General features: G+C 37.4%; 1 protein-coding gene across 2 annotated transcripts in view; it reads right to left on the bottom strand.

Moving 5' to 3' along the window:
• Klp10A (kinesin-like protein 10A) overlaps window positions 1–23,884 on the bottom strand; it is a 151,848-nt gene that overhangs the window by 71,247 nt on the left and 56,717 nt on the right. For both annotated transcript variants that reach the window (XM_083132001.1, XM_083132000.1), the window contains exons 2-3: window positions 9,680–9,774; window positions 2,669–2,755 (exon numbers count right to left, since the gene is read on the bottom strand). In XM_083132001.1, the coding sequence (XP_082988127.1) occupies window positions 2,669–2,755; window positions 9,680–9,774 (182 nt within the window). The remainder of the gene's footprint in view (window positions 1–2,668; window positions 2,756–9,679; window positions 9,775–23,884) is intronic.

Below are 23,884 nucleotides of genomic sequence, written 5' to 3' on the forward strand. Positions count from 1 at the left end.
CAATGATTGAAGTTTCTACTGAAGACATACAGCTAGAGAACAAGGGATAGGATTGATTACAGCTAACCTTCAATTCAACTGCAGATTTTGCAAAGCTGAAAAAATACACACACTGCCATTGCCAAGTTTGTTTTGCTAAAATAATCATTGGTATGAAATATTATAGGAGACAATTAACATGTGAAATTCATCTTTCAGAAACTGTAAATGCAGTGGAATATTTATTAGCACATCTCTACACAGGTATTCTGTTAATTTCAGTGTTCTCTACCACTGAAATTAACAGAACATCAAATGAAGGGACAAGTGGATAATATAAACTTGTTTTATGTTTTTATAGTGAACCATGTGAGGAATTGTTAGTACATCACCTCTGGAGTAAATGAACGCAATAAGCTCGTAAGCACTAAATTTACTTTCAATTTTTAAGTTACTACAATCATGCGCAAATTCCTAAGTTATATCATGGTCAAAGCAAGGGAAGTGCCTAAAGTACTCACACGCTGCGTGCTAAACTAATTGCAACATATTTGCAGGTATTAAGTGAGAGTGCAGCAACCAAAGCTGATAACCTCAAAACATTTGGTAATTTAATCCTCATCTTAACCATTTTCCACAATGATTTCAGTTTATTTTGAAACTGAAAGCTGCGCCATTAATTAATTGGCTACCTATGTATTCCAAAATTATTTGGAATGGTAATTCTACTAAAAACTTCGTGAACATTCAACACTTACTCTGGTGGTATGTTGTGTTTGTTTATATTACTTGTTTACATAAATCAATACTATTATCATGTTCACAGGGGTGGAAACAAGTCAAAGCCTCAAATTACTGATTTATATGACCAATTAAATTATAGCCTAGCGATAAATTAGGATTTTGAAAGAAGATCTACAATTTCATTTAAAAATATATATATATCTGGCCTCAAAGTCCCCATTGTCAGTCAGCCTTTGCACATGTTTTCATTCAAGACAAAACTAATGCTTTTATGAAGAATACAATGTTTTCATTATTTAACAAAACCATTTAATATTTAAAATATTACACTTTAGAAATAATTATGAAAAAAAATAATTACTGCAAGGTAAACATTTTCTTTATTTTTTATGGATCAAAGAAGATATTAACTCTCAATAGTTTTGAGCACTGTTCCAGTGTGCATTTTTTTATATTCTCTTCTTTCATTGCTCCCTCTACTCCTTCAGTACAAGTTTTGCCATATTGACTCCCATAATATTATACATTATCTGCAATCACAGATAATTACTTCGGGAAAGAATCAAAGAATGGGACCAATTTTAGTGCCTCTTTTATAATGCAATGTTTATGTTTCAACAAACTAATATTTTCCCCAGCAACCTTCTGGAATACCCCCAAAATGAAAAAGAAAAAAAAAATATCTCACAAATTGCTATTTTTTTTTGTTATTTAGAGTTGCTTTTCTGCCACTTTTGGCTAATCACAACCACGAGAATGAGTGATTAGATGGTATTGACAAATACCATGCATACTCAGGACAGGAATCGAACCTAGACAGTATGATGGAGAGATCAAAAGGCAACCACTTATTGTGCTCAGCAAACGAGCCAGCAACACAAATTCAAATCATGAAATCAAAAATACAGACTTCACTAACAATTTTCCACCCCTCCGTTCAATATCATTTATGGAAATAATCCATTTAAAATAGTTACCAAGTGTATCCACTAAACATAACATGTAAAGTGTTTTTAAATCTTAATAATAAACTGCCTTGGTCAGCGACTTTAGTGTTTTTAATATTTCTGCTATCCAGTCGCCTACAAAAAAAATGAAGCACCTAGATCCTTAAAAATTCTATCCTCTGCATGATGTTATATGAGCTGCCTAACCCTACAGTGATGTGTGCAAAATCTTCAATGACAAGGTCAAGAACCACTAAGTTATGCAACACACATAACATGCAGGGAAGTGAATATTTCAGGGTGTAGGTATCTAGTTTTTATTCCAGGTAACTGTACGTGTGTGTTCTTGTATGCTGCTTGTATTGAACAATGGTATCATAGCTGGATGCATATGTATGAATGCAATTTTTAAAATCATGTTGGCACATGGTAAAAGCTATGCATTTGTCTGCATAAAACTGGATTTCTTGCCTTCTCAATATCAGAAGAGATAGCCCTTTTATATAAATGTTTAAATTAGTGATTGCCAATACTATAAAAAATCTAAAATGAAATTAACAACTACAAACTAAAGTTTAAATAGCTGAAACAAAAACAAATATAACCTATAAAGGAAAACAAGGTAACTAGTGCATAATGAACCACGAGAATCTCAAATAATTACCTCGTAAGACTCTGTCTCGTACTCCTTTAGCTACAAAGACAAAATAGTACAACAAACAATATCAGTCTCACTGATCATTCCTCTCATTAGCCTATAAATATATACTTTCTTGAGAAGTGCTAATCAAATAGTAATTGTGAAAGGAGCATGAACTACTGAAAACATGTAATAATTGTTAATATAATCACACAAAATAACACTTAGCAACTAATTTAAAAAGTAATCCTTAATCCAGGTGGGAGTATTCTACTTTATGTTTAAAAATCGTTAAGGATGGTAATTTAGAAAGAGGAAAAGAACAAAGAAAACTGAAAAATATACAGCAACTACTTACTCGTGTAAGTTTGGTTGGGATGACATTCTGATTATCTACTGAAGGACCCAAATCTGGATTAAGAGAAAGTATGGCTTCAACTTCAATCTGCAAATGACAATATACAACACAATAGTGAGATAAATACTTTATTCAGGCCTTAGAATACAACATTGGAAACAACTCTCTGGCATCATGATTCACTCAGTGCAGAAACAATTAGAGATACTATTAGAAGCACATTCAGAAAATATGACTGTCTTAGTTTCAATCCTTCCATAGTGGTGAAAAAACCCTTCCTTTCTTTTGTCTCTAACTTGTCTGGTTTCATTTTTATAGCCCCTCAAACTTTCAGTGATTCATCCTTTCTTCCAGTCCCAGATCCTCAAAGTGTGAGCTGCACTATCTTAGAAAAATAATTCTATCTCCCTTATAAATTATTCAATCTTTTTGAAATTTCACAACAATTTTAACCCAACAATAAGGATTCCAGAAAAAAAATATGCCATCATATTTATATTTAATACACTACTAAAATAATAAAATTTTATTGTGTGATTTTTTTGGACCGAAAAAATGGTTTGCTAAAATTTGAATTATTGAAAGGGAAAGGTGCAATCCCAACACAAATATTTTTAAAATCAACTTAGATATATGATTTAACTTACCCAGAAATAAAATTCATGGCTTTTTCATTTTTACTGAAAATATGACAACTTATTTCTGAAATATTTTTATGGCTACCGGATTTTATATTTTTCAAATTAACTCAAAATCTAAGAATCTAGCTTCAAACAGCATTGAAGCCAATATTTAGAACATAAAATTTATAATAATGTTTGCATAGATGCAGGGACAGTGGGGGCCATGTCCCCTTCCCTGCAAAACTAATGTTAACCTAAATATATATATTTCACACACATAATTCTAATTCAGTCATAGTTATTTGTGTATATTATTAATCAATATTGCAGGATCATGATAACGTCATATTGACGAAATGTTTCTTTAAGGGTAAATCATCCTGTGGATGCCCATTGAGTGTTACTGATTATTTGATTGAAAGTATGCCCTTATAATTGCTTACATTAGTATGTGAATGGGTGGTTTAGGTGTGGTATGTCCAGGATCCTTGTACGACAGCACCCATCGAGAATTACGTATTGTTTCTTTAACAACTAAACATTTTTTTCAATACATTTAGACTTCGATGTATAAAGAAAAATGTATTTCCAAGTGTGGAAATCACAAATAACTGATATTCGATCCCATGTAAGTTAAAATAAAACCTACCTCATTTTACTTTCAATGTACAGAACCAGAATTTGATTTGCAAGGAGCTTCAATTGAGAAAAAATTGGGTTGAAAGGCCATAAAATGTCAAAAATGTGCTCAAAACATATTGACTATCTGAAACAAGTTATAACTGAAATTGAATATAAGGGGGACCTCACAATGTTGTTAACCAGCCCCTGTTTCTTTATATCTGTGTGGGGGAGGGGTAGGGGGGGCTAGTAATTCCCCTCAGCTATCAACTAACATGGGCTTAAAATCTGTGCAATTGATAAAAATATATTAACATTATAATATATAATAATCAACATTAAAATATGTTGCAACATAACCAAATATAAGACTACAAACACAAGAGAATAAAAAGCATTACACAAGCCTCACCCATTGAATAGTAGTAAAGTTATTTTCATTATCCCATGTAAGTGAACAGCAACAAACAATATTCATCCAATAAAATTCACAAAACTGTCACGTGATACATTTTTGGAATACTCATATGCAAAGAAATTAATGTGGATGCCAAAAGGAAGGATTAAAAATCATAGATACTAGAGTTTGGACTACAACTAAAAATTAAAACAGTAGAACTACATAAAATGCTTTACACCAAAATTTAGCTTATTCAATTCTGCATTAATCTATGTTATCAATTTTTTTTTCTCCAGTATGCCTTGTACAGAGCATTCCCTGACATTCGCTACGAAACACTGCGGCAAGCGACCCAGCATCAGGGATCTGGTCGCTCGCTAGTCTGGTTTTTTTTTGTTTGTTTTTTTCGCTCTCTTTCCCCTTCTGATGACGTTGCAGACTGACGCCAGTATAATCCTCCCTCGAAGTTATGTTGTGTCCTGTCATTGTGTTGAAGATTGTGGCTTAATATGGCACCACAAAATTTTACATTACAACAAAGGATTTATCTTGTCGAGTGTTACTTTGGAAAGAGGAAGTGTGGAGAAGTGCGATGACGTTTTGCAACGAAATTTCCTAGTGTTCCCATTCCACATAGGACCACTATATTAAACCTCGTAAAAAGTTTAGAGTAACAGGGTCAGTTCTGAATAAAAGTGGAAAGAAAAATGAGGAAATCTAAAAAAATAAAGTATACAAAGACAATCCGCACACAGGGTTCCTACACAAAATCATGCAATTTTTTCCAGGACAAGTGTAGAAAGTAAGCATGGCAAAACACACATTATTACATATTTTCTTTTATTAAAATAAAAAGTTTTAAATTTTCTTAATGCAGGCTCCCAACTCCACCTACACCTGCTCCTTTCCACACTTTTCATTTCTTAGTATAATGAAGGTTATTTAATTTCTAGAATACAGAAAAAATAAACAAGTTGAATAAGTTTATAAAAAATTACCATCTTGTATTACAAATAAACAAGAATAATATCCTTAGAAAATTGGAATATTGAGGATAGCAAACCCTTTTTCTTTAACTATTATTATTATCATCATATTTTCTACCTCTGAGCAATACAAAATAATACAAAACCCCGGGGCATTATACATTATACTTCAATCACAAAAATAAAACTTATCACAAAACTATGACTACAGTACACAGCAACATGACATAAGTAAATAAACCACTATCATGACACTGGCCTGTTTTAAATGAATACTTATTGTAATTCATACAAATAAAATGGGGCAAAGGAATTTCCAGGACAATCTCCAAAATTCCAGGTACAGCTTGGAAAAATGTGAAATTTCATAACATTTCCATGCCTGGAAGGAATATTTCAAAAAATTCCAGGTTTTCCAGGACACGTAGGAACCCTGGCACATCATCCGTGAGTTAAGAGAGTATTGTACAGCTTGGAAAAATGTGAAATTTCATAAGAATTGGGAGAATTACAGTAGACGAACCTGCACATGTAAATGCCAATTTCCTTCGGAGATGCCAGGAATGTAGCAGAGGGACATCATTTTCAACACCTTCTGTAGTCAAGGTTAGTACACAATATGAAAACTGTAATTTTAATAAGCTGACTCTAGCGACTGTCTCTGACCCGTTCACTGGGAAAGACAAGCGCTGATGCTGGGCAGCTTGCCACCGAATCTCGTAGTGAATGTCAGAGAATGCTCTGTATTTCATTATCAGTATAAGGAAAATTTCCCTTCTTTGGAGTTTTGCAAATTACCTCTCTCTTTGAAATTCTACAAATAAAGAACTGGTGGTCCAACCATGATGAAATTTTAATACGGTGCAAGCAGAATAATAAAATTCTTAATTTTCAGAATTAAAAAATTGTCATCCTCAATTTGTGAAACAAATTTTTCTTAGGATTGGTCTTACGACCTTGGTCTTCTTTTTAAACAGTTTAAATCTGTTATTAAAATGCAGTATCATTGTCAATTCACATTGCAAGAATTATGTGATAAAGAATTTTATTCAACAGAGTAAAGATGTACGTGGGCGTACCCAAAAGAAACCGAACTAATTTTGTGGTGGGCAGAGCTTTTGTAGTACCACGTTTTGCCGCTAGGAGCACATAGAGCAAACCTTCCTGAGTCCGTAAGCCGAGTGACATCGCTGAAGCAGGTCAGGACACGTTTCGGCAGAGTTTAGAGTGACAGTGGTTTTGTGTGATCATCGTTTTTGCAATGGCTGATTTTTGGGAACAGCGTGCGGCGGTGAAATTCTGCTTTTTGCTCGGAAAGAGTGAAACAGAAACTCTTGAAATGTTAAAAACTGCGTACAAGGACGATGCTATGGGGAAAACTCAAGTGTTTGAGGTTTTCCTATTTCAAAAATGGTGAAATGTCAATTGATGACGAACCTCATTCTGGTCGTCCTTCCATGGCCCGAACACATGACAATGTTGAAAAACTTCATGAAATCATCAACGAAGATTGACAACGGACCATTGAACAAATTGTGGAGCTGTCGGGAGCGACTTGTAGTTCAGTGCAGCCAATTTTGAAATGATTGCGCAACAGTGTGCAGTGGAAGCGGCCCGATTTGTGGCAGTCGGGTGGCTGGTTTTTCCATCATGACAATGCCCCGGCTCACACAGCCCTGTCTGTACGACAATTCTTGACAATAAATGGTATGACCCCTTGTTCCTCACCCGACCTTGCCCCTTACGACTTTTTTGTTTCCTAGAATGAAAGGAGACATGAAAGGAAGCGGTTTGCTGATGCTGCTGAGGTGAAGAAAAAAAACGACGGAGGCGCTGTCACGCATCACAAAAGATGACTTTACAACACTGCATGCAGTTTCCATGGTTCAACAACATGGTGTTGACACATTGCATGTATATCTTTACTTCATGGAATAAAAACTCTGTATAAAATCTGTTTTGTAATGTGAATTGACAATGATACTGTATTTTAAAATCTGATGCAAAGAGCTTCAAAACAAGGCCAATATTGTACTTGTATAACTACCCATTAGTAAAAAAATGTTCCACAAAATTGGTAAGAACGTTTTTTGACCAACTTTAAAAATCTCAAAATTAAGAATTGTTTAAAACCTTTCTGCCTGCACCATATTAAAATTTCATCACGATCGGATTTATTTATAGAATTTAAAAGAGGGATAATTTGCAAAACTAAAAAGCAGCAGCACCTTTTTCTCATCCCGGTAAAATATAGAAGTATACTGGGAAAAAATGGTTACCATACATTAACGCAAAATTGAATCAGGTAAATTTTGATGTAATTTGTTTTTATGTAGATCCACTGGCTAATTTTTAATTTGAGTCCGAACACGAGTATCCATGATTTTTAATCAGACAGTAAGTATTGTTGGTACCAGTCACCAAAGCAATCAAATCTACAACTTATAATAATACAAGGTACATTCCTCATTAATTTCATTCCATGTGTTAAAGAGTTAAAATAGTATTGACTACTTTTCAAAATGTGCAGTTATCCTAATAAATGTAAATAAAGTTATATAAGAATAAGGATATTTTTTCAGGTCAAATAATCATTAAGAACAAAACATTCAACCAGGATTTTCTTTGGTGGTGGTGTGTGTGTGTGTGTGTGTGGGGGGGGGGGCAAACAAGGCATATTCTCCTCCATAGTGTGCCCCTTAAAGAAACACTCTGTCCATATGAAGTTAATCCACTATTATTTTAATAACATAAACAACTGTGACTGAATTAGAATTATGTGTGTGAAATATATACTTTTAACTTGACATTCGTTTTGCATGGAAAAGGACATGGCCCCACTTGCCCCCCATTGTCCCTACATCTATGCAAACATTATTATAAATTCTATGTTCTAAAAATTGGCTTCAATGATGTTTTGAAGCTAGATTCTTAGATTTTGAGTTAATTTGAAAAATATAAAATCCGGTAGCCATTTTTAAAAATTTTCAGAAACAAGTTGTCATATTTTCAGAAAAAAATGAAAAAGCCATCAATTTTATTTCTGGGTAAGTCAAATTATATATCTAAGTTGATTTAAAAAATATTTGTGTTGGCGTTGCACCTTTCCCTTTCAATGATAATTCAAATTTTAGTAAACCATGCTTTCGGTCCAAAAAATCACACAATAAAATTTTATTAATTTAGTAGTGTACTAAAATATAAATATGATATGTTGGCATATTTTTTTCTGGAATCCTTATTGTTAAGTTAACATTGTTGTGAAGTTTCAAAAAGATTGAATAATTTATAAGGGGGAGAGAATTATTTTTCTAAGATAGTGCAGCTCACACTTGGAGGATCTGGGACTGGAAGAAAGGATGAATCATTGAAAGTTTGAGGAGCTATAAAAATGAAACCAGACAAAAAAAATGTACGTGGTTTCTCACCATCATGGAAGGATTAAATGTGTCAAGTTTCATCAAAATCTGAGAGCATGGGTTCCAAAACCCCATTTTTTGGGTTGAATTGACATGGAATGACCCGAGTGTCTTTTGGAAAATCATACGAATTTGCTCACAAGTACGCACAAACCCATGACCTTCACTTCTCTTGGCATAAGCTGCCTCAGTCATGTTCCAGGCAAGCTATCAGCTATTTGATTTCCGAATGCGAGAATGTTTATGCTCAAAGGCACAACAATCAATTAATCAAACAATGAACACATATTGTGCTACACAGCAGAGAATACACGGCGCTATTCAGAAGCGAAGGCAGGGCCTACTGTCAAGCGGTATTCGGCTTCTGCAGAACGCTTACCCACACTGCTGCCAAGACGAAAGCTCTGCTTTGACAGTTTGAATGGGAAGTTCAGCATCATCTACCATATAGTCCAGACTTTGTACCGAGTGACTTCCACATCTTCCCTCTTTTCAAGCTATTTTTGGGTGGACAAATATTTCACTGCGATAAGCAACTCCAGGATGCAGTCAAAAATTGGTTCAACAGACTCGCAGCAGACTACTATGACAAAGGCATGCCAAACCTCATCGTGCGGTATGACAAATATCGGGTGGTGACTGTAGAAAAATAACCAAATATATTCGAAATACAAACTAATTCTCTTCACAACGCTTCTTTGGTTAAAAAAAAATAAAAAAGTAGTACTTTCTGAACGACCCTCGCACACCATTGTATTTTACTAATATGACATTTCGGTATAACTTCTCAAAGATAAAACAAATTCCTATAAAATTACTTGATCCAAACCTAAGGCCATGGTGTGGTTGTCACATGTTAAGTAGGTTCACTTTTCTAAGGAAAATAATATATATATTTAACAAAGATACACATATTACTGGATATCACTACACCAGAAGAAAAACTTTAAAAGGGGACTAACCTCCTTGCCTTTTGTTTCACCACGTTCAAACCATTCTACAGTGACACTTCGAGTCTCCCAGTTAATTCCAGATATAACTGCCGAATGGACACGACCTAAAAGAAAAAAAATCATTACCATTAATACTGCATTTTAAATTCAATTTTTCCACACAAAAAAACAATTTCCATAGTTCAAAACATTCATTTCTATATACACGCATGCACACAAAGCAGAATGAAAAAGGAATTTTTGATTACTTGAAGCAGAAGTTAGAGGTTGTACAAAATTCACTGAGCTATTTCATTTCTTGCATTATGATTAATCACAAGTCAACAGAAACAATGGGTACAATTGTACAACCAACATATTGCAAATAAGATGCAATTTTGAAATTGTGAAGGATTAGACAGAAAATTGTAAGTTTCGAGAACTTATTTTTCTTTCTACAGGCTCAAGTTCGTCATATTTCAAATAGTAACCTTGAAAATTATCCAACTCCTGAATTGACATACAATTTCAATTGGTTGTGAAATCAGAATCTTGGAATTGCTAGAGTAAATTTGTGATTTCGCAAATGTAGCAGTTCAGTAGTTTAGTAGCGGTGATTGGGTGCCAAAACTGGGGAGGGGGGGGGGTGGAAGAAAGGCCAGTTTAATTTCTCTTCGTAGACAAGGTTTAGTATCAAGATGCACTAGTGCAGGGGAAAAACTAGCAATCGACAGCACTGTAGCAGTTATTTAGCAAATAATCCTGGACGCTATTTTTTATGGGATGGAAAACTTCTCGATCGTGCCCTCCCAAGTTACGCCTTTGGAGTACTAGACAAAGAAAGCAAGGATTCTGCCTTCTGACTAGTTCTCACCTATTTATATTCTCGTTTTAATTCACATGTTTCTTTCCATCTTTCATTTCTCTACCTTTTCTTTGTACAGTCACGGACACTTCTGGGTTGTAATAATAGCATTGACTCTCAATGGAATCGTTACAACACAGAAATGTTCGTGACTGTACAAAATAAATAAAATGGAGAGAAACAGCAAAAGAAGAAAACCCGATAACATTCGTATAACCACAATTATAAACGTGAATAACACACACTTAAAACCACAATATATTCCCATCACACAACACACACCGGTCTCCTTTCGGCTCAAATCCTTCTTGAGACAGAGCAGACAGCTGCCGCAGCGAGATAACCATTCCATACTAAAAGCAACAACCTCGTGAAACTGCCATTACAAGGACCTTGTTCTTTGTAGGTCGACTCTCGGTGCAAACTGCGACAACGAAATGGAAATTCATCCCCGAACTGAAGGCAAGGAGACGAGGAACTAACTACCACCTCTCATAGTGCATGAAACGGACGGAAATAAAGCGGTTGGTCGAATTTAGTACTTTCCATTTCGTTAGCAGGTCGCTCCAGCGAATCGACACTATCGCTTGCCATTATTTCCGCTGTCCACTGTCCCTAGTTGGGAAGAAACGTTCCACAGATGTTATCCTGCATGGCATAACACACACACATTCGTGCAAGATAATCTCGTGCATAAATCAAGAGAAATTTCTAATATACTGTTGTACATCGAAATCATTGGCTGGAAAAGTTACAACAGTTCCGCCTATCGATTACAATGCAAAATTCAAGTCTTGCAACTTCGTATGCTTTTGAAAAACTTACTAACTTATATGTATTCATCTCCTAATATTAGGATACTTACGCTGGGAAGACTTAGTTAGGCTGGCCATGTTGCACCAGTGGCAGAAAAGGTTTAAAGGCTCGCGTAGGACGATCAAAACGAACCTGTAAACCTTGAGTCTGGTGCTCACTTCTATGTTAAGGTAGGCTAATCGGTTCTGGATTGATTTATTGAATTTGGTTATTATACACGACTTTTCTGCCACTTTTCACTAATCGCGACGATGAGGATGAGTTGATATGATGAAATTGATATATAAACTGACACAAAAACACGCCTATGCCTTGGACGGTATTCGTACCCGGGACCCTGGCGTCCGCCACGAAGGTTGGCTAATCGGTTCTATACCCTGTGCCAACTATCTCTGGAGCAAGGCCGAGCATATCGGCGGAGAAGGTTTGGGGGGGGGGGGGGGCAGATCGAAGCAGTACCCGCTGCTGCGAAGGCTGATAAAGTGCTTGAATGTATCACCAGTTCGGCATCTTTGACAGAACCCCAGAGGAAGCCGACCGGACCCGTATCTGGTTTCGAGCCACCACCTGTTTTTCGGCAAAGCGCTGTTGTCACTTTTACCTGCAGTGTTTAGACATCCATTCATTCACTTTGACGTTTTACTCCCAAGGTCTTATATTGCATAAAAAAAAAAAAAAAAATAGCAAAACACAATAACACAACCTAGCAAAGATACAGAACCTCAACCTCGCGTTTAGAAATCTCTAAAGAAAATGAATTAGTAACATCTCATTTAGTCCACGTGGACTTGACGAGAGCTGTCATTTCTTGGACGGACGCTATTGGAGGGAAAGGTTTCAGGCGACGATTTATTGCACTCCACGTGGAACTGACATGTGGTTGTTAGGGGGAAAACTGATCTTTCGGAACTTTCTTTGAAGTAAAGTGAGGTTGCTTTGGGGACCAGCACCATAACTGCAGTCGCATCCCCCTCCATGCAATCCCGCTCCTCTTAAGTGTTCATTGGTAGTCGTGTTGCGTCACTACTTGCGCAGAGACTTGCTTTCGTTCGCCTGCTCCAGAGATAACTGGGACAGAATATAGACATGTACCCGGGATCTGGGCAACTGTGCCTCCCTGGGAATCCTTGATCCCAAGGCGAAGACAAAGTAGAAAATGGGCAAACTGTTGCAACGGCAGCAAACCTTCGCGTTTATTGATGGCTGAGTAAGTTTATTTGCTTTATACGCGGACGCTACATACGGTATCGTGTATTTTGCTGTAGAGCCCACATTTTCTTGAAATAAAACTTATGACTATTTTGAACTCATTCCTTGGATATCAACCATTGTTCAACTTGATTGATTGGGTTTATATTACTTCGCTCCCTTGCTACTTTCTGGCTAATTGCGAACATAAGGATGAGTGATATCATGAAATTGATGAAGGGACCCTCAAAGAACACCCATGGCCAGACTAGGATTCGAATCCGGGACTACTGCTGTCGTACCGCGCTATGCTAACCACTCCACAACGGAGGTTGGCCATTGTTCAACTTTCTGCACCTGTTCCCGTCAAGAAATCCAGTCCAGTTATTGACGAGGCGATTGCGTTAATCACCACGTCCTAATGTTCAAGCAAAGACTGCGAAAATTCAGAGAGAAAGCGTAGTTTATCTACTAACAATAAACAAATAACTTGATTTGATTGATTGATTTGTTCTAAGCCCACTTCATGCACAGGAAGGCTAATTTGGACTGGACCTACATTTTAAAGTGGGATCCAATAAACAACCAATGAAGGCACGAATATCACAAAACTCAACGGGACAGGCTTTAAGGCAACGCCGCTTTGCAGACAGAGACTGCGATCGAAAAATTATTACGAGAGCGAGATCATTTGAGATCTGTCAGACACTCCCGGGCTCATCACAGACTTTGGTACACTAACGTACGATACTCCAAAACCAAAATTACTTGACTATACAATTTATTCAGGCATACCAAGCGTAATCTAACTGATTATTAATGGATAGGTCATTCATTTTTAGTATGATTGCAAACAATCCATTAGTGGCAACTGTGAACTTGTGCAGTGTGGTTGCATATATCCTGGATAAAGGTTAGTTCTTCGAGGTTCTAAGTATCGAATAAAATTATGAAAAAAAAGCGCTAAGAAACGCTGTTCGGGCTTAATGACCTAAACGTCAACAGTCTGTGCAATAACATACTATATATGCTGCTTATACATCTGAGACTTGTGTTTCGAGACTGGGAAAGCCCTTCTCAAACGCGATACTGCCAAGTCTCATCTAGCCTCGCCTCCGCTCCTAGTAATTACGCAATTAAGATTTTTTAATGTAAAACTTCGTTCAAAAAAACGCAAGTACGTTTCTAAGACAGTTTATTATAAATTATGAGATGACATTAAGTAAATGAATGATCATAAACGAGATCAAATTAAATAAATGTGGATTGTGGTGCCTAGACCTTGCAAAATGAAGAATGGAATAGTTTCTTTCATACGGAATGAGTAAAATTCAAGAAAATTTCGAAATGAATAAAATGATCGCAAAGTACAGAACAAGGTGAGATTTTATAATCCATATTTTCCACTTGCCCATCTTATTAAATTTACAAAGTTCTTCGCTCGATAGTGCAATGTGGAAAACGTTACGACAATGACTTCCATTTGATAAATAGTGTTAGTATCAACAAGTCACAGTCTTTTCTGTGCTGTTGCGTTGTTCAGTTCTTGTCAACTTCATCGCGGTTGCGACTCTAGAATAAAAACAAAACTCCAATATTATGGTTATGAAAACGTCCCTTATCCAGTGTCTACTCATTTTCCTCCGATTTTTCATGGTAGAGAGTACCTCTGCCTCACATCTTGCGAGTGATGGAGGGATAGGAGACGCGAGACGCCCTCTGCAAAGATTTTAATTTCTGTCAAGGCTCTAACCCCCCTTTCAAACATCTGGTCTCTTTGTGAGTGGGGAATATTTCGGAATTCATTTCCTGGAATAATTCTGTCTGGCTCACCTCGCAGGAGGCAGTGAAAATGGAGATTAGAATAACGAGTTAGGGATAATGGACTCGTGTCTGGGAACTCTATGACTTCCTCCCCCTCAGCCTCCTCGGGACATAACGACTTGTGACTTTTGGTCGATTCTTGTATTTCCTTCCCTTCGACTGCTGGAGTGGCACGTCAAAACATTTTCTTTTGTTCTTCAGATTCCTCCCACCCGCAACACAGTCGCTTGTAGCGAGCTAAGCCTCGCGACAGGTTAAGTTTACAGCGGAACTATATTCTGCGTGCACGTTTGGGTCTACATGTTGTGAAATGTTGCTGCAAACTTAACCTGTCGCGGGGCTTACCATCATAGGGATAGAGATGAGACCGAAACGAGACTGAGGTCTGGCTCAGTCTCGTTGCCAGTTGTAAATGCCGGTCTCGTCTCGAATTACGTTTTAAGCGAGTCACCGTGCAGAACTGATTAAGAGAATCAACTTTGCCGAACGTTCTTCTTTTGCTCGTTGTAAAAAAGGTAAAAAAAAAAGGAAAGGGGCTCCCCTGTGCATAGCACCACGCCATGAAGGCGTATAGGGGGCGTGCTCGTTGTACAATTTATTATATTAAATGCATTATATTCAATTAAACAGAAATAGTTACGAAAATTTACTTGAAAATTTGAATTTTATGTGCCAAATGTATGCAACCACGTGGCACAGGTCCATAGTTTCCATTAATGAACATACTTCGCAATTACATCGAACAAAATGTTTGATCTATCCATAAATAATCCGGCAGATAAGACACATAGTAGAGTAATTTTGGTTCGTATAGTTTACGCAAGTCTGACACAAAGTCCAGTCTCGTCTTGATTTTACAGAGAACTGGCTAGTACGAGGGTCACTCAGTTTTGAGAATCGACAATAATAAGCCAATGCAACACGCTGCTGGTGTTTCTATATTTAGATTGGCATTTCAATAGCAAACTGTGCAAGTTTGAACTTGCTCCAACAATGGGCTGAGTCAGGATGATAGTTTACACAGCAGCAGTTGAGGTTTCGTTTCGAGCAAGGATGGATCTGAAACGAGAGCAATTCCACGCTATGATTTTTGACGACTTCAAAGTTGGTTTAGGCAAGAGTGAGTGTCGTGAAAGATTGCACCGTGCATTTGGGGATCTTTGCCCTTCACAAGCATCTATCGATGGTTTGCAGAATTTAAGAGAGGAAGGAACTCCCTTGAAGATGAAGATCGTGACGTATATCGTGATATGTGACGTATAAAGCAATAATTGACAGGGGGAGAAAAGAGGATGGTTGAACATCTACGTGCAGACTTTTGATCATGTTGGTGTGCGTGTGTTTGTGTGGCGCGTTCTGAAAACCAATTAACTAGTAAAAAATAATATAATTCAACGAGTATTCCAGTTTCCTTACAAGTTCTAATTATAAAATATATATTACGTTGCAATATTTGTATTCGTGTTGCAATTTGAAGCACGGGCACTTGGATTTATCGAAGACATGAATTTTCTTTGAGTAAGCTTCTCCTAATGGGTATTTTACGTGGGCCCACTAGGTCAATATTAAAGAGCTTGGAGGAAGTCGGTGGGCGACAAACTCTCAATTTCAACTTTCGCCGCTGACCGTCAAGCCTACGTGAATCTCCAAAGAGAACCTAAAATGTTCTGAGGTACCGGGATTTTCCTTGACAGGTGAACAATACTTTCGAAACCAGTTTTCGCATGAATGCTCATTTCAGTCGTGTCTAACATGGATAACACGACAAGAAGAAGTGACATAGGAACGGCCAGGGATGGTACCGAGAGGGAGAATGACTTGTATAAATCGAGACAAGTCAGGATTGATTGATCTTTCATATTAAGGGCATCTCAGCACCAAAGCTGAAAACAAAAATGAGGACAAGTCCCCTAAAATAAAATACATACGTTAAAAACTTCTTAGTTTTTTAAAACTACATTCATTCATTACTTAAAAAGAACAAACTGCGTATAATGTGTCTGAGGGCTAAAATATTCTTACCTATTAAAAGCTGAGGCTGTAAAGGGGCACTCTGATCACACAAGGACAAAACACCTCCACAGTGGATCCAGGCGCCAGACCCTTGTTGGCCTGCAAGAAGCAGTTACAGGGGTGACATGGGTATCTTATCGCAAAGGCGGCATACCCCGACAAAGGAATCGAGCATCACAGCCCAAATCAATATTTGTAATGTATCGGTAGATTTTTTAGTTATGTTGAAGCAGCTTTCGTCTTCATTCAGGAAAATCGTTGTGTGGATTGCATGTCTTGTTGCCCGGAATTTGGTAAATAGTTTAGCGAGGCCGGCGCCACAAGAGAACCTACTTGCCAGATGCCCCTGAACACCTGCGTAAATGTAATTTTCAAGCCATACCTGAAAGGTTACTTGCACCTAAATTATGGATACAAAGTTTATTTTTGTACATTGCTTATTTTATGCTCCTCTCTATGTATGTAAAATGAGACGTTGGGGATGAATGATGGAAAGATGAGACAAATACAAACCAACACGCACGCCGAAGTCGAGATTCGATTCCAGAATCTTCGGTAGAGAGAGACCGTAAGCCGAACACTCAATCAGGCAACTGGGACGATATTAATGATTAATTGTAGCTGACGACTGGCAATTTATTAAGTTCATGGATGTCTTGTGACAGAAATGAACCTCGAAAGGTTCGGGGATCAGACCTGGAGCCTTTTAGATTAAAGATATTATTCTATTGGGGGTTAGCGGTAGCTCGTAAGCTCTCGCTTGGCTGCATCTGCATACTGCAGGAGGTACCAGAATAAACTTAAATATATAAAACCCTTTATAAAATGGCAACTCTCATGATTCGGGTTACTATGACCTTAAGTCTGCATTGGCAAAGGATGGCATTAGAAAAGCATATTACCTGTCTCTCTTTAGAATCGTGGACCGAAGAGTTTCTATAGTAACTGTCACTTGCTTGCTGAAGTTCGCCTCTCAAATTCTCACTCAGCTTCGCTGCACTCCACTTCCAAACAAGTTTCTGAAAGTCCGCATCCAGCCTCAATCTCCTTCAAAATCAAACTCACTCTCCTCTCTCCAATACTCAAAACTCCCTTCTTCTTACTCCTGAACCACTCTCCTGTTCTCTTCAAACCCCAAGACCAACTCCCCTCTCTCTCTCGAGCCAGATCCAACTTGCATTCCTCCTAATCAAAACTCCTCCCCTTTTTCTCTCTCATCAATTTTCCTTTGCAAATATTGGCGAATGCTTTTCGCTGAGCTGGTGCTGAAGTTAACACTTTCCTATACTTCCTGTCAGGCTGCTTAGCTAAACGTAACTCGAAAATGAAAATGAGGGATACGTAACGAATTTATTGTTTCTGAATAGTGTAATTGATGAATTAGGGTATAAGTACAAAAATACATAAAGTATGTATTTATTGCCGTATTTTAATTAATTCGCACGGGACTGTACGCGTGTGTGAATTACCCCACTAATAAATGTATGAACGTTGAGAAAATAATTCAAATAAAGTAGGCCAATCAGAAATGAGGTCTACAGTCACGTGCGAATTAATTGAAATACGACAATAACTACACACTTTGTTTTTTTTGGTACTTATACCCTAATTAATCAATTACACTATTCAGAAATAATAAATTACATATTCGTAATATTTCTTAATAGCTAATATGGTCTTCTTTCTGTTACATAATTTGTATTACACGATTTGTCATAGATTAATTATCATGAAACCATAGTTAAATTTGAGACTATCATGCATAAAAATATCTTGTTTCGATTAATTCGCACGGGACTAACAACTTATTTCTCAGACGAACATATAAATAGCTCAGCACAAAATATTTACGCTTCAAAAATATTTATTAATTTCTTACTTTGCAAGGTTTTTACAGTATAATCCTATAAATTACATGCAGCATTTGTTTGTTTAAAAATGTTATTTCTTGTTCGTACTTTCGGGAGGTGGCTGCACCCCAATCGACCCCTCCATTTGATACGCCCTTAAGAACGACTCGATTGGTGCTGCGAAGCTGCAAATCTTGCACACGAAACCAAGGCGTAGCATTCTTTGTCCTCTACTGAATTTCATCAAAAATGTATTTACACTCGTACTGGCAATTAAGACAATGAAGTTGACAATGTAACGGAAACTGTCCATTGTCTACTAAATGAAAAACATAAAAATCTCATTTTCCCACATTAAAAAAATGAAGATGGCCTGCAAATTGTATTGTAATCACTCAGGACTCCCACTAATTTTGAGCTGCTAACCAAATTCCCGAGCTTTTTCAAGCAATTTAAAAATACATTTCCAAATAATTTGCTTCAGATGTTAATACTCAAGTTTTAAGTGTTAAACTGCATTTACTGTCAGAAAATAAAAAAAATATTCAACATTATTCACAATAAATGAACAAAAAAACTATATAAACGAAGTAGAAGCTGGTTCAAAGGGGGGTATTTTTATTTTAATTACCAAATCTTGTCGAGTTCAAAAATCTACTAGATATTCCTGGTCTTTCTAAGATTTGAGGCGTATATCTTTTAAATTCAACCGCCCCACGACCTTTTCTTTTATAGGTTCATTTCCATAACTTTTCTACATTTCCAGGTCAGCGAAAACCCTGATTATGTTCATACTGTTCAGAACTCTATAGACGCTTAAAATAGCGGCATGATATTGTTAGGTGCTATTCTCAAAAATCGCGACGATGAGTGATGATATGCTGAAACTGATGAAGGGACACTCTCAAAGAACACCCATGACGGTAAACGAATCCGGAACTCCGCTGTACAGAGGAATTCGAAAGAAACGCCTCCCTTACGGTTATGCAACCCGGTATTTTATATCGTCTAGTTTCGCCTGGTAGAGTAGTTCCCGAGAGGAGCAGTGTTTCCAAACCTATAACCGTAAGGTTTCCAACCCCGTATTGGTTGGTTGGCTGTTGATTTGGTGTTTTAAGTCCACAATGAACAGTATGACTAATCGGGACTGGACCTACAGTTTAAAGTGGGATCCGAACCACTTTGTGCCTCCACCGGGACGCATATTTCACATGTGCACATTGAAATAGAGATTGGGGGTGTGGTTTGTGTACGAATGCTCCCTATTGGCTAGCAGACTGCCTCAATGATATAGGATAGGACACTGGCATTTATTTCATTGACTTGTGCGAACACTTTCTGTAAACCACAGACTACAAGCAGAACGATCTAGTGGGAAAAATACAACGCAATCGGATAGTAATCAATACTCGAAAAGCTAATAGACTTTCTTATTGGAAATAAAATAGGTAATTTTTTAAATGTTGCGTTGCGTTGGATAAAAATTTCTTATACAATTATTTAATATATTGGGTTATTTTCCGCTTTTCGTCAGATGCAAACAAGGAGCATTTTTAATTCTTATTTTAAAAATCTGTCAAAACCTTGAGTAGCGCCAAAACCTTAATTTCGACTATAGAAATAAGCACGCGGCTATTTGTTTTGTAAAAAGTTGTTACAAACCAGATATTACATACTGGAAACAACATCACAAGATGAAAAGAGAGGAGTTTCAAAAAAGAAAAGTAGATGGCAGCACAAGGTGAAGGAATATAAATAAATCGCTGGACGATAAGTATGGATTTAGTGAAAGTGAACTACAATAGAAAGAAAAGATGTAGAAAAGATCAAAGGAATGTATAAAAAGTAGAAAATAAATGGAAAACGAAAATATAAGTGGTTTACATCATTCAACAAGCTCAAGTCTGTAGTCAATTGTTAGGCACGCCATAGAAGTACTCAATAAAGAAAAAATAGACCAGCCAACCAGAAACTTCTCCATCACAAGCCACGCCCCCAATCTCTATTTCAATGTGCATATGTGAAATACGCCACCGGGACCCCTTGATTACAAGGCGTCGACGCTACCACTACGCCATCCAAGCCTGTATTGCTTCGTAGAAGACGAAACCTTCACGTAACTTCTTCATTCGTGATTTACATTTGGTTTACAGACTCACATTACAGGACACTCTTTCCCTGTATTGCATGTTTTCTGGAGCATTTATTTTTCCTTCTGTGGAGAAAATTCTGTTATTATTTTACATCTTATTTTTCGCAGCTTCTCTACCATTTATTGGCTAATCGCAACAATGAGGATGAATGATGACTCGATGGAATTGATAAAAGGACAGTCATAAAGGAACCATGGGGAGCTAGATTCATATTTTTATTATTACTAATATATTTCTCTTTTTTTACTTTACTTTTGGCTAGTCGCAACGATGAGGATTAGTGTATGATAAAATTCATGAAGGAACACTCATAAACAATCATACCCAGGTCGGGACTCGAACCCGGGAATTTCGGCAGCGAGATCAAAAGCCGACGGCTTACCACGCTCGGGCACAGCGGCGGCCAATTATTATTAGTGATATTGTCTCAAGTAGTGTATTTTTCCACCATATTCTTTCACACAATCATGAAACGGATGAAAATTAAAATGTTAAAATACCTGCCTACGTTGTTTTTTTTAGCTTGCAATATAAAGCCCTACTGCACGAAGCTAAATTGTGGGAATACGAAACAGAACCAAGTTGACATATCTTGGCCGTGGAAAGTGTTAATAGAAAATCTAGAAAAGAGCCATTTAACAGTTGCCTGATTGCTTTTCAATTTGTTGTATGGGAAGAATTGTCTGAAATGTGTGTGTAGTGGCAGGCAAAAGAGAATACAAAGATCGAATAGAGAGGCAACACTGTCATTGTTCTGCACTGCACAGACCACGCGTCTCGTTGAGTGGGCGGGGCACTGTGGGTGCGAGCGAGCTGCTGTTGCTTCTGCAAAAAGAACACTCACAAGCAACTGAATGACGCTCCGCTTAAAATCTAGTCAATCGAGAAAGGATTTGTTGAGGAAGGGAATTGAAATATAAACGCCAGAATTTGGTCTAAGCCTATAATGGTTACTCGCAATAAGAGCTGATCAATTTTTACATGTGGAATTCCGTAATGAAAGAGGCAACAGGCCGCACTCCACACCTTTAGTCTGGTAACACTAATAAATCATCTCATTATATGCGTTCGGTTATGCTGATAGTCATGTTTAATATATTACCTTCAAACATAAACAATATCATGGACTCACTCAGAGGCAGAATTCAATTTTACGCTTTACTTTCCTGAAGATATTGTAGCAATATAATCATTCCGCTCTATTTTCGTATTCTCAATTGAACTCGCACTATTTTCCCCCCTCCCTTCTCCCACCTTAAAAATTTTTGGGTGAGAGGCTACAAACTATACTAAAACTGAATTACAGACAATACTTTACGACTCAAAGTGACGTGACCTAGAACGTAGTGAAAAATCACTGGTGCAAAATTCAACGTAATGATGATAAAATGAAGGTAGGAAAATGGATGTGCTAGAAAGTTTTACATACATACACACAGTTAGCTCCGTGTAGAAGATAGTTCTTCACATTTTTCTCACCTTGGCTTCCTTGAATTCACGAAACTGTAAAGCCATGAACGCGTTAACCCCCTATAATCACGGAGTCCCAGGTTCGATTCCTGGTGGAGACACAACTGCCTAGTGGTTCGGATCCCACTTTCAACTGTAGGTCCCACTTCGGGTAGCCTTTTTGAGCATGAAATGGAATTAAAACAAAATTGGAACACGGTAACCCATCACAACACACGCGCAGAGAGCGTTGAACTTAATGACTGACAACTACATCGAACTTTCAGCGAAGCTGGAATAAGGTCTATTTGCCATGACAAATAGTGTGAATTTTCAGTCTCGTGGTGCTTTCTATACGAAGTGCAAGCAAGTTATCTAAAAAAATTCAAATGTGAGGGTGAGTCGAGCTATGTTTCATTCAATAAGACTCTTCACTTCAAACATATTTTGCTCTATAGCTGTCGATTTCGAATGGGCATCTAAGACTGGTTGCTTAGCGGACCGGATTTGGAAAAAATCACGGACTGTCATTGTTCCAATCACACTACAGACATAGCAAAAATTGATCGCCTGAAGATGAGAGAAGAGGTGATCTCTTGATATGTCTCGAAATATATAGATAGAATATATAGTCAATCAAAAAGAAAAACAATGGATAATGTCCAATTAAGTATAGAAACGCTGTTAGAACCGGTGTTCATTAACAGAGCAGAAGGGTTATTTTGACAAAATTCTGTTTCCCGGCTGGCTGCTTCGGAGAAGAGGGCTTTGCGAAGTTGCCGCTTCTTGCCCAAGCGGTAGACCTAATTCGTTGTTTGGCCACGAGTTCCTTCGTAGGTAAACGCGGCAACAGAGGATCACTGCCATAAAGGTGGTTCCCGCGCCGGCTGAAAGAGCGACGGAAAATTAAAGAACCATTGTCACTAACTTCAGACAGACATCTAATCATTTCCTTAGGTTTCGAAGCTGATCCGAAGGGACAACAAATACCAAAAAAACGTCATGAATTAAATGATCGATTGGTCCGTCCTTCTGTTGATGGATGGCAATCCATATTAACAATAATAATCGTAAGCTTATCATTAAAGAGTCAACAATCAAAGCTAACACGCATCTATTGATCAGAAATTACTAGAGGGTTAAAGTTGTTTTTGTACCTCTTGTTATTTTTAGTCGCTCTTCTGCCACTTTCGGCTAATGAGGATGAGTGACGATTAGATTAAATTGACACCATGATACCAATACTGAAGCCGTGACTCGAACCCGGAAATTTCGTGGTATCGGAAGTGGACCATTTAACGCGCTTGGCCACCAAAGAGAACCTTCTCTGCGGCCAAGCGCAGTTAGTGATGGACTAACGATCCAGACACCGAATGTTCCGGGTTCGAGTCCCTTCACAATCTAAGACATAACACTTTATCAAAACTTTATTCACCTCTCCTCCACCTCAAATTTAATACTCAATCTTCCCAACCAAATTTCCAAGCCAATTTTAGACTTCCTGTTGATATTGCTCCCTCCAAAAAAGCAATCTAAGACGTAATAGTAATACACAAGAGTTGGGATTCCCTGCCCCCAAAATAATTATCAATCCAGCTACCTGAAAATCCCACTAACTTCATTAATCGCCCACCATAATTTCCCTATCAATCTAAGGCCTAATATGTAAGAGTTGGATATCGCCCCCCCCACCAATATTACTTATTACCCGTAACAATTCCCCTGACAATCTACAAATTACTATTTGTATAACAGCAATGGCTAATTGATAACGTAATTAAACTTGTTCCCTGTTTACTCAGTCAAATTTCCATCACAGTCTGCGCCATAATGCCCCTCCCCCTGGGCACCACTGATTTAGAACTGTGACAACGTGATAGGTGTAATGTAACTAATAGTTAAGTGTTAGGAATGGGTGCATGTGTGCTGCGCATTTGAATTTCATGTGAATCATATCTGTCAATAATGTGAATATTAATATTATAGAATATAATATAATGGTGCAGGTGTGTGAAAAAGTAACCATGAGCACCAAGGTATCAATAAAAAAGAATTGGAAACATACGTTGCATATGGA

The sequence above is a fragment of the Lepisma saccharinum genome, chromosome 1, assembly GCF_977018435.1.
Source record: "Lepisma saccharinum chromosome 1, izLepSacc3.1, whole genome shotgun sequence".
NCBI lineage: Eukaryota > Metazoa > Arthropoda > Insecta > Zygentoma > Lepismatidae > Lepisma > Lepisma saccharinum.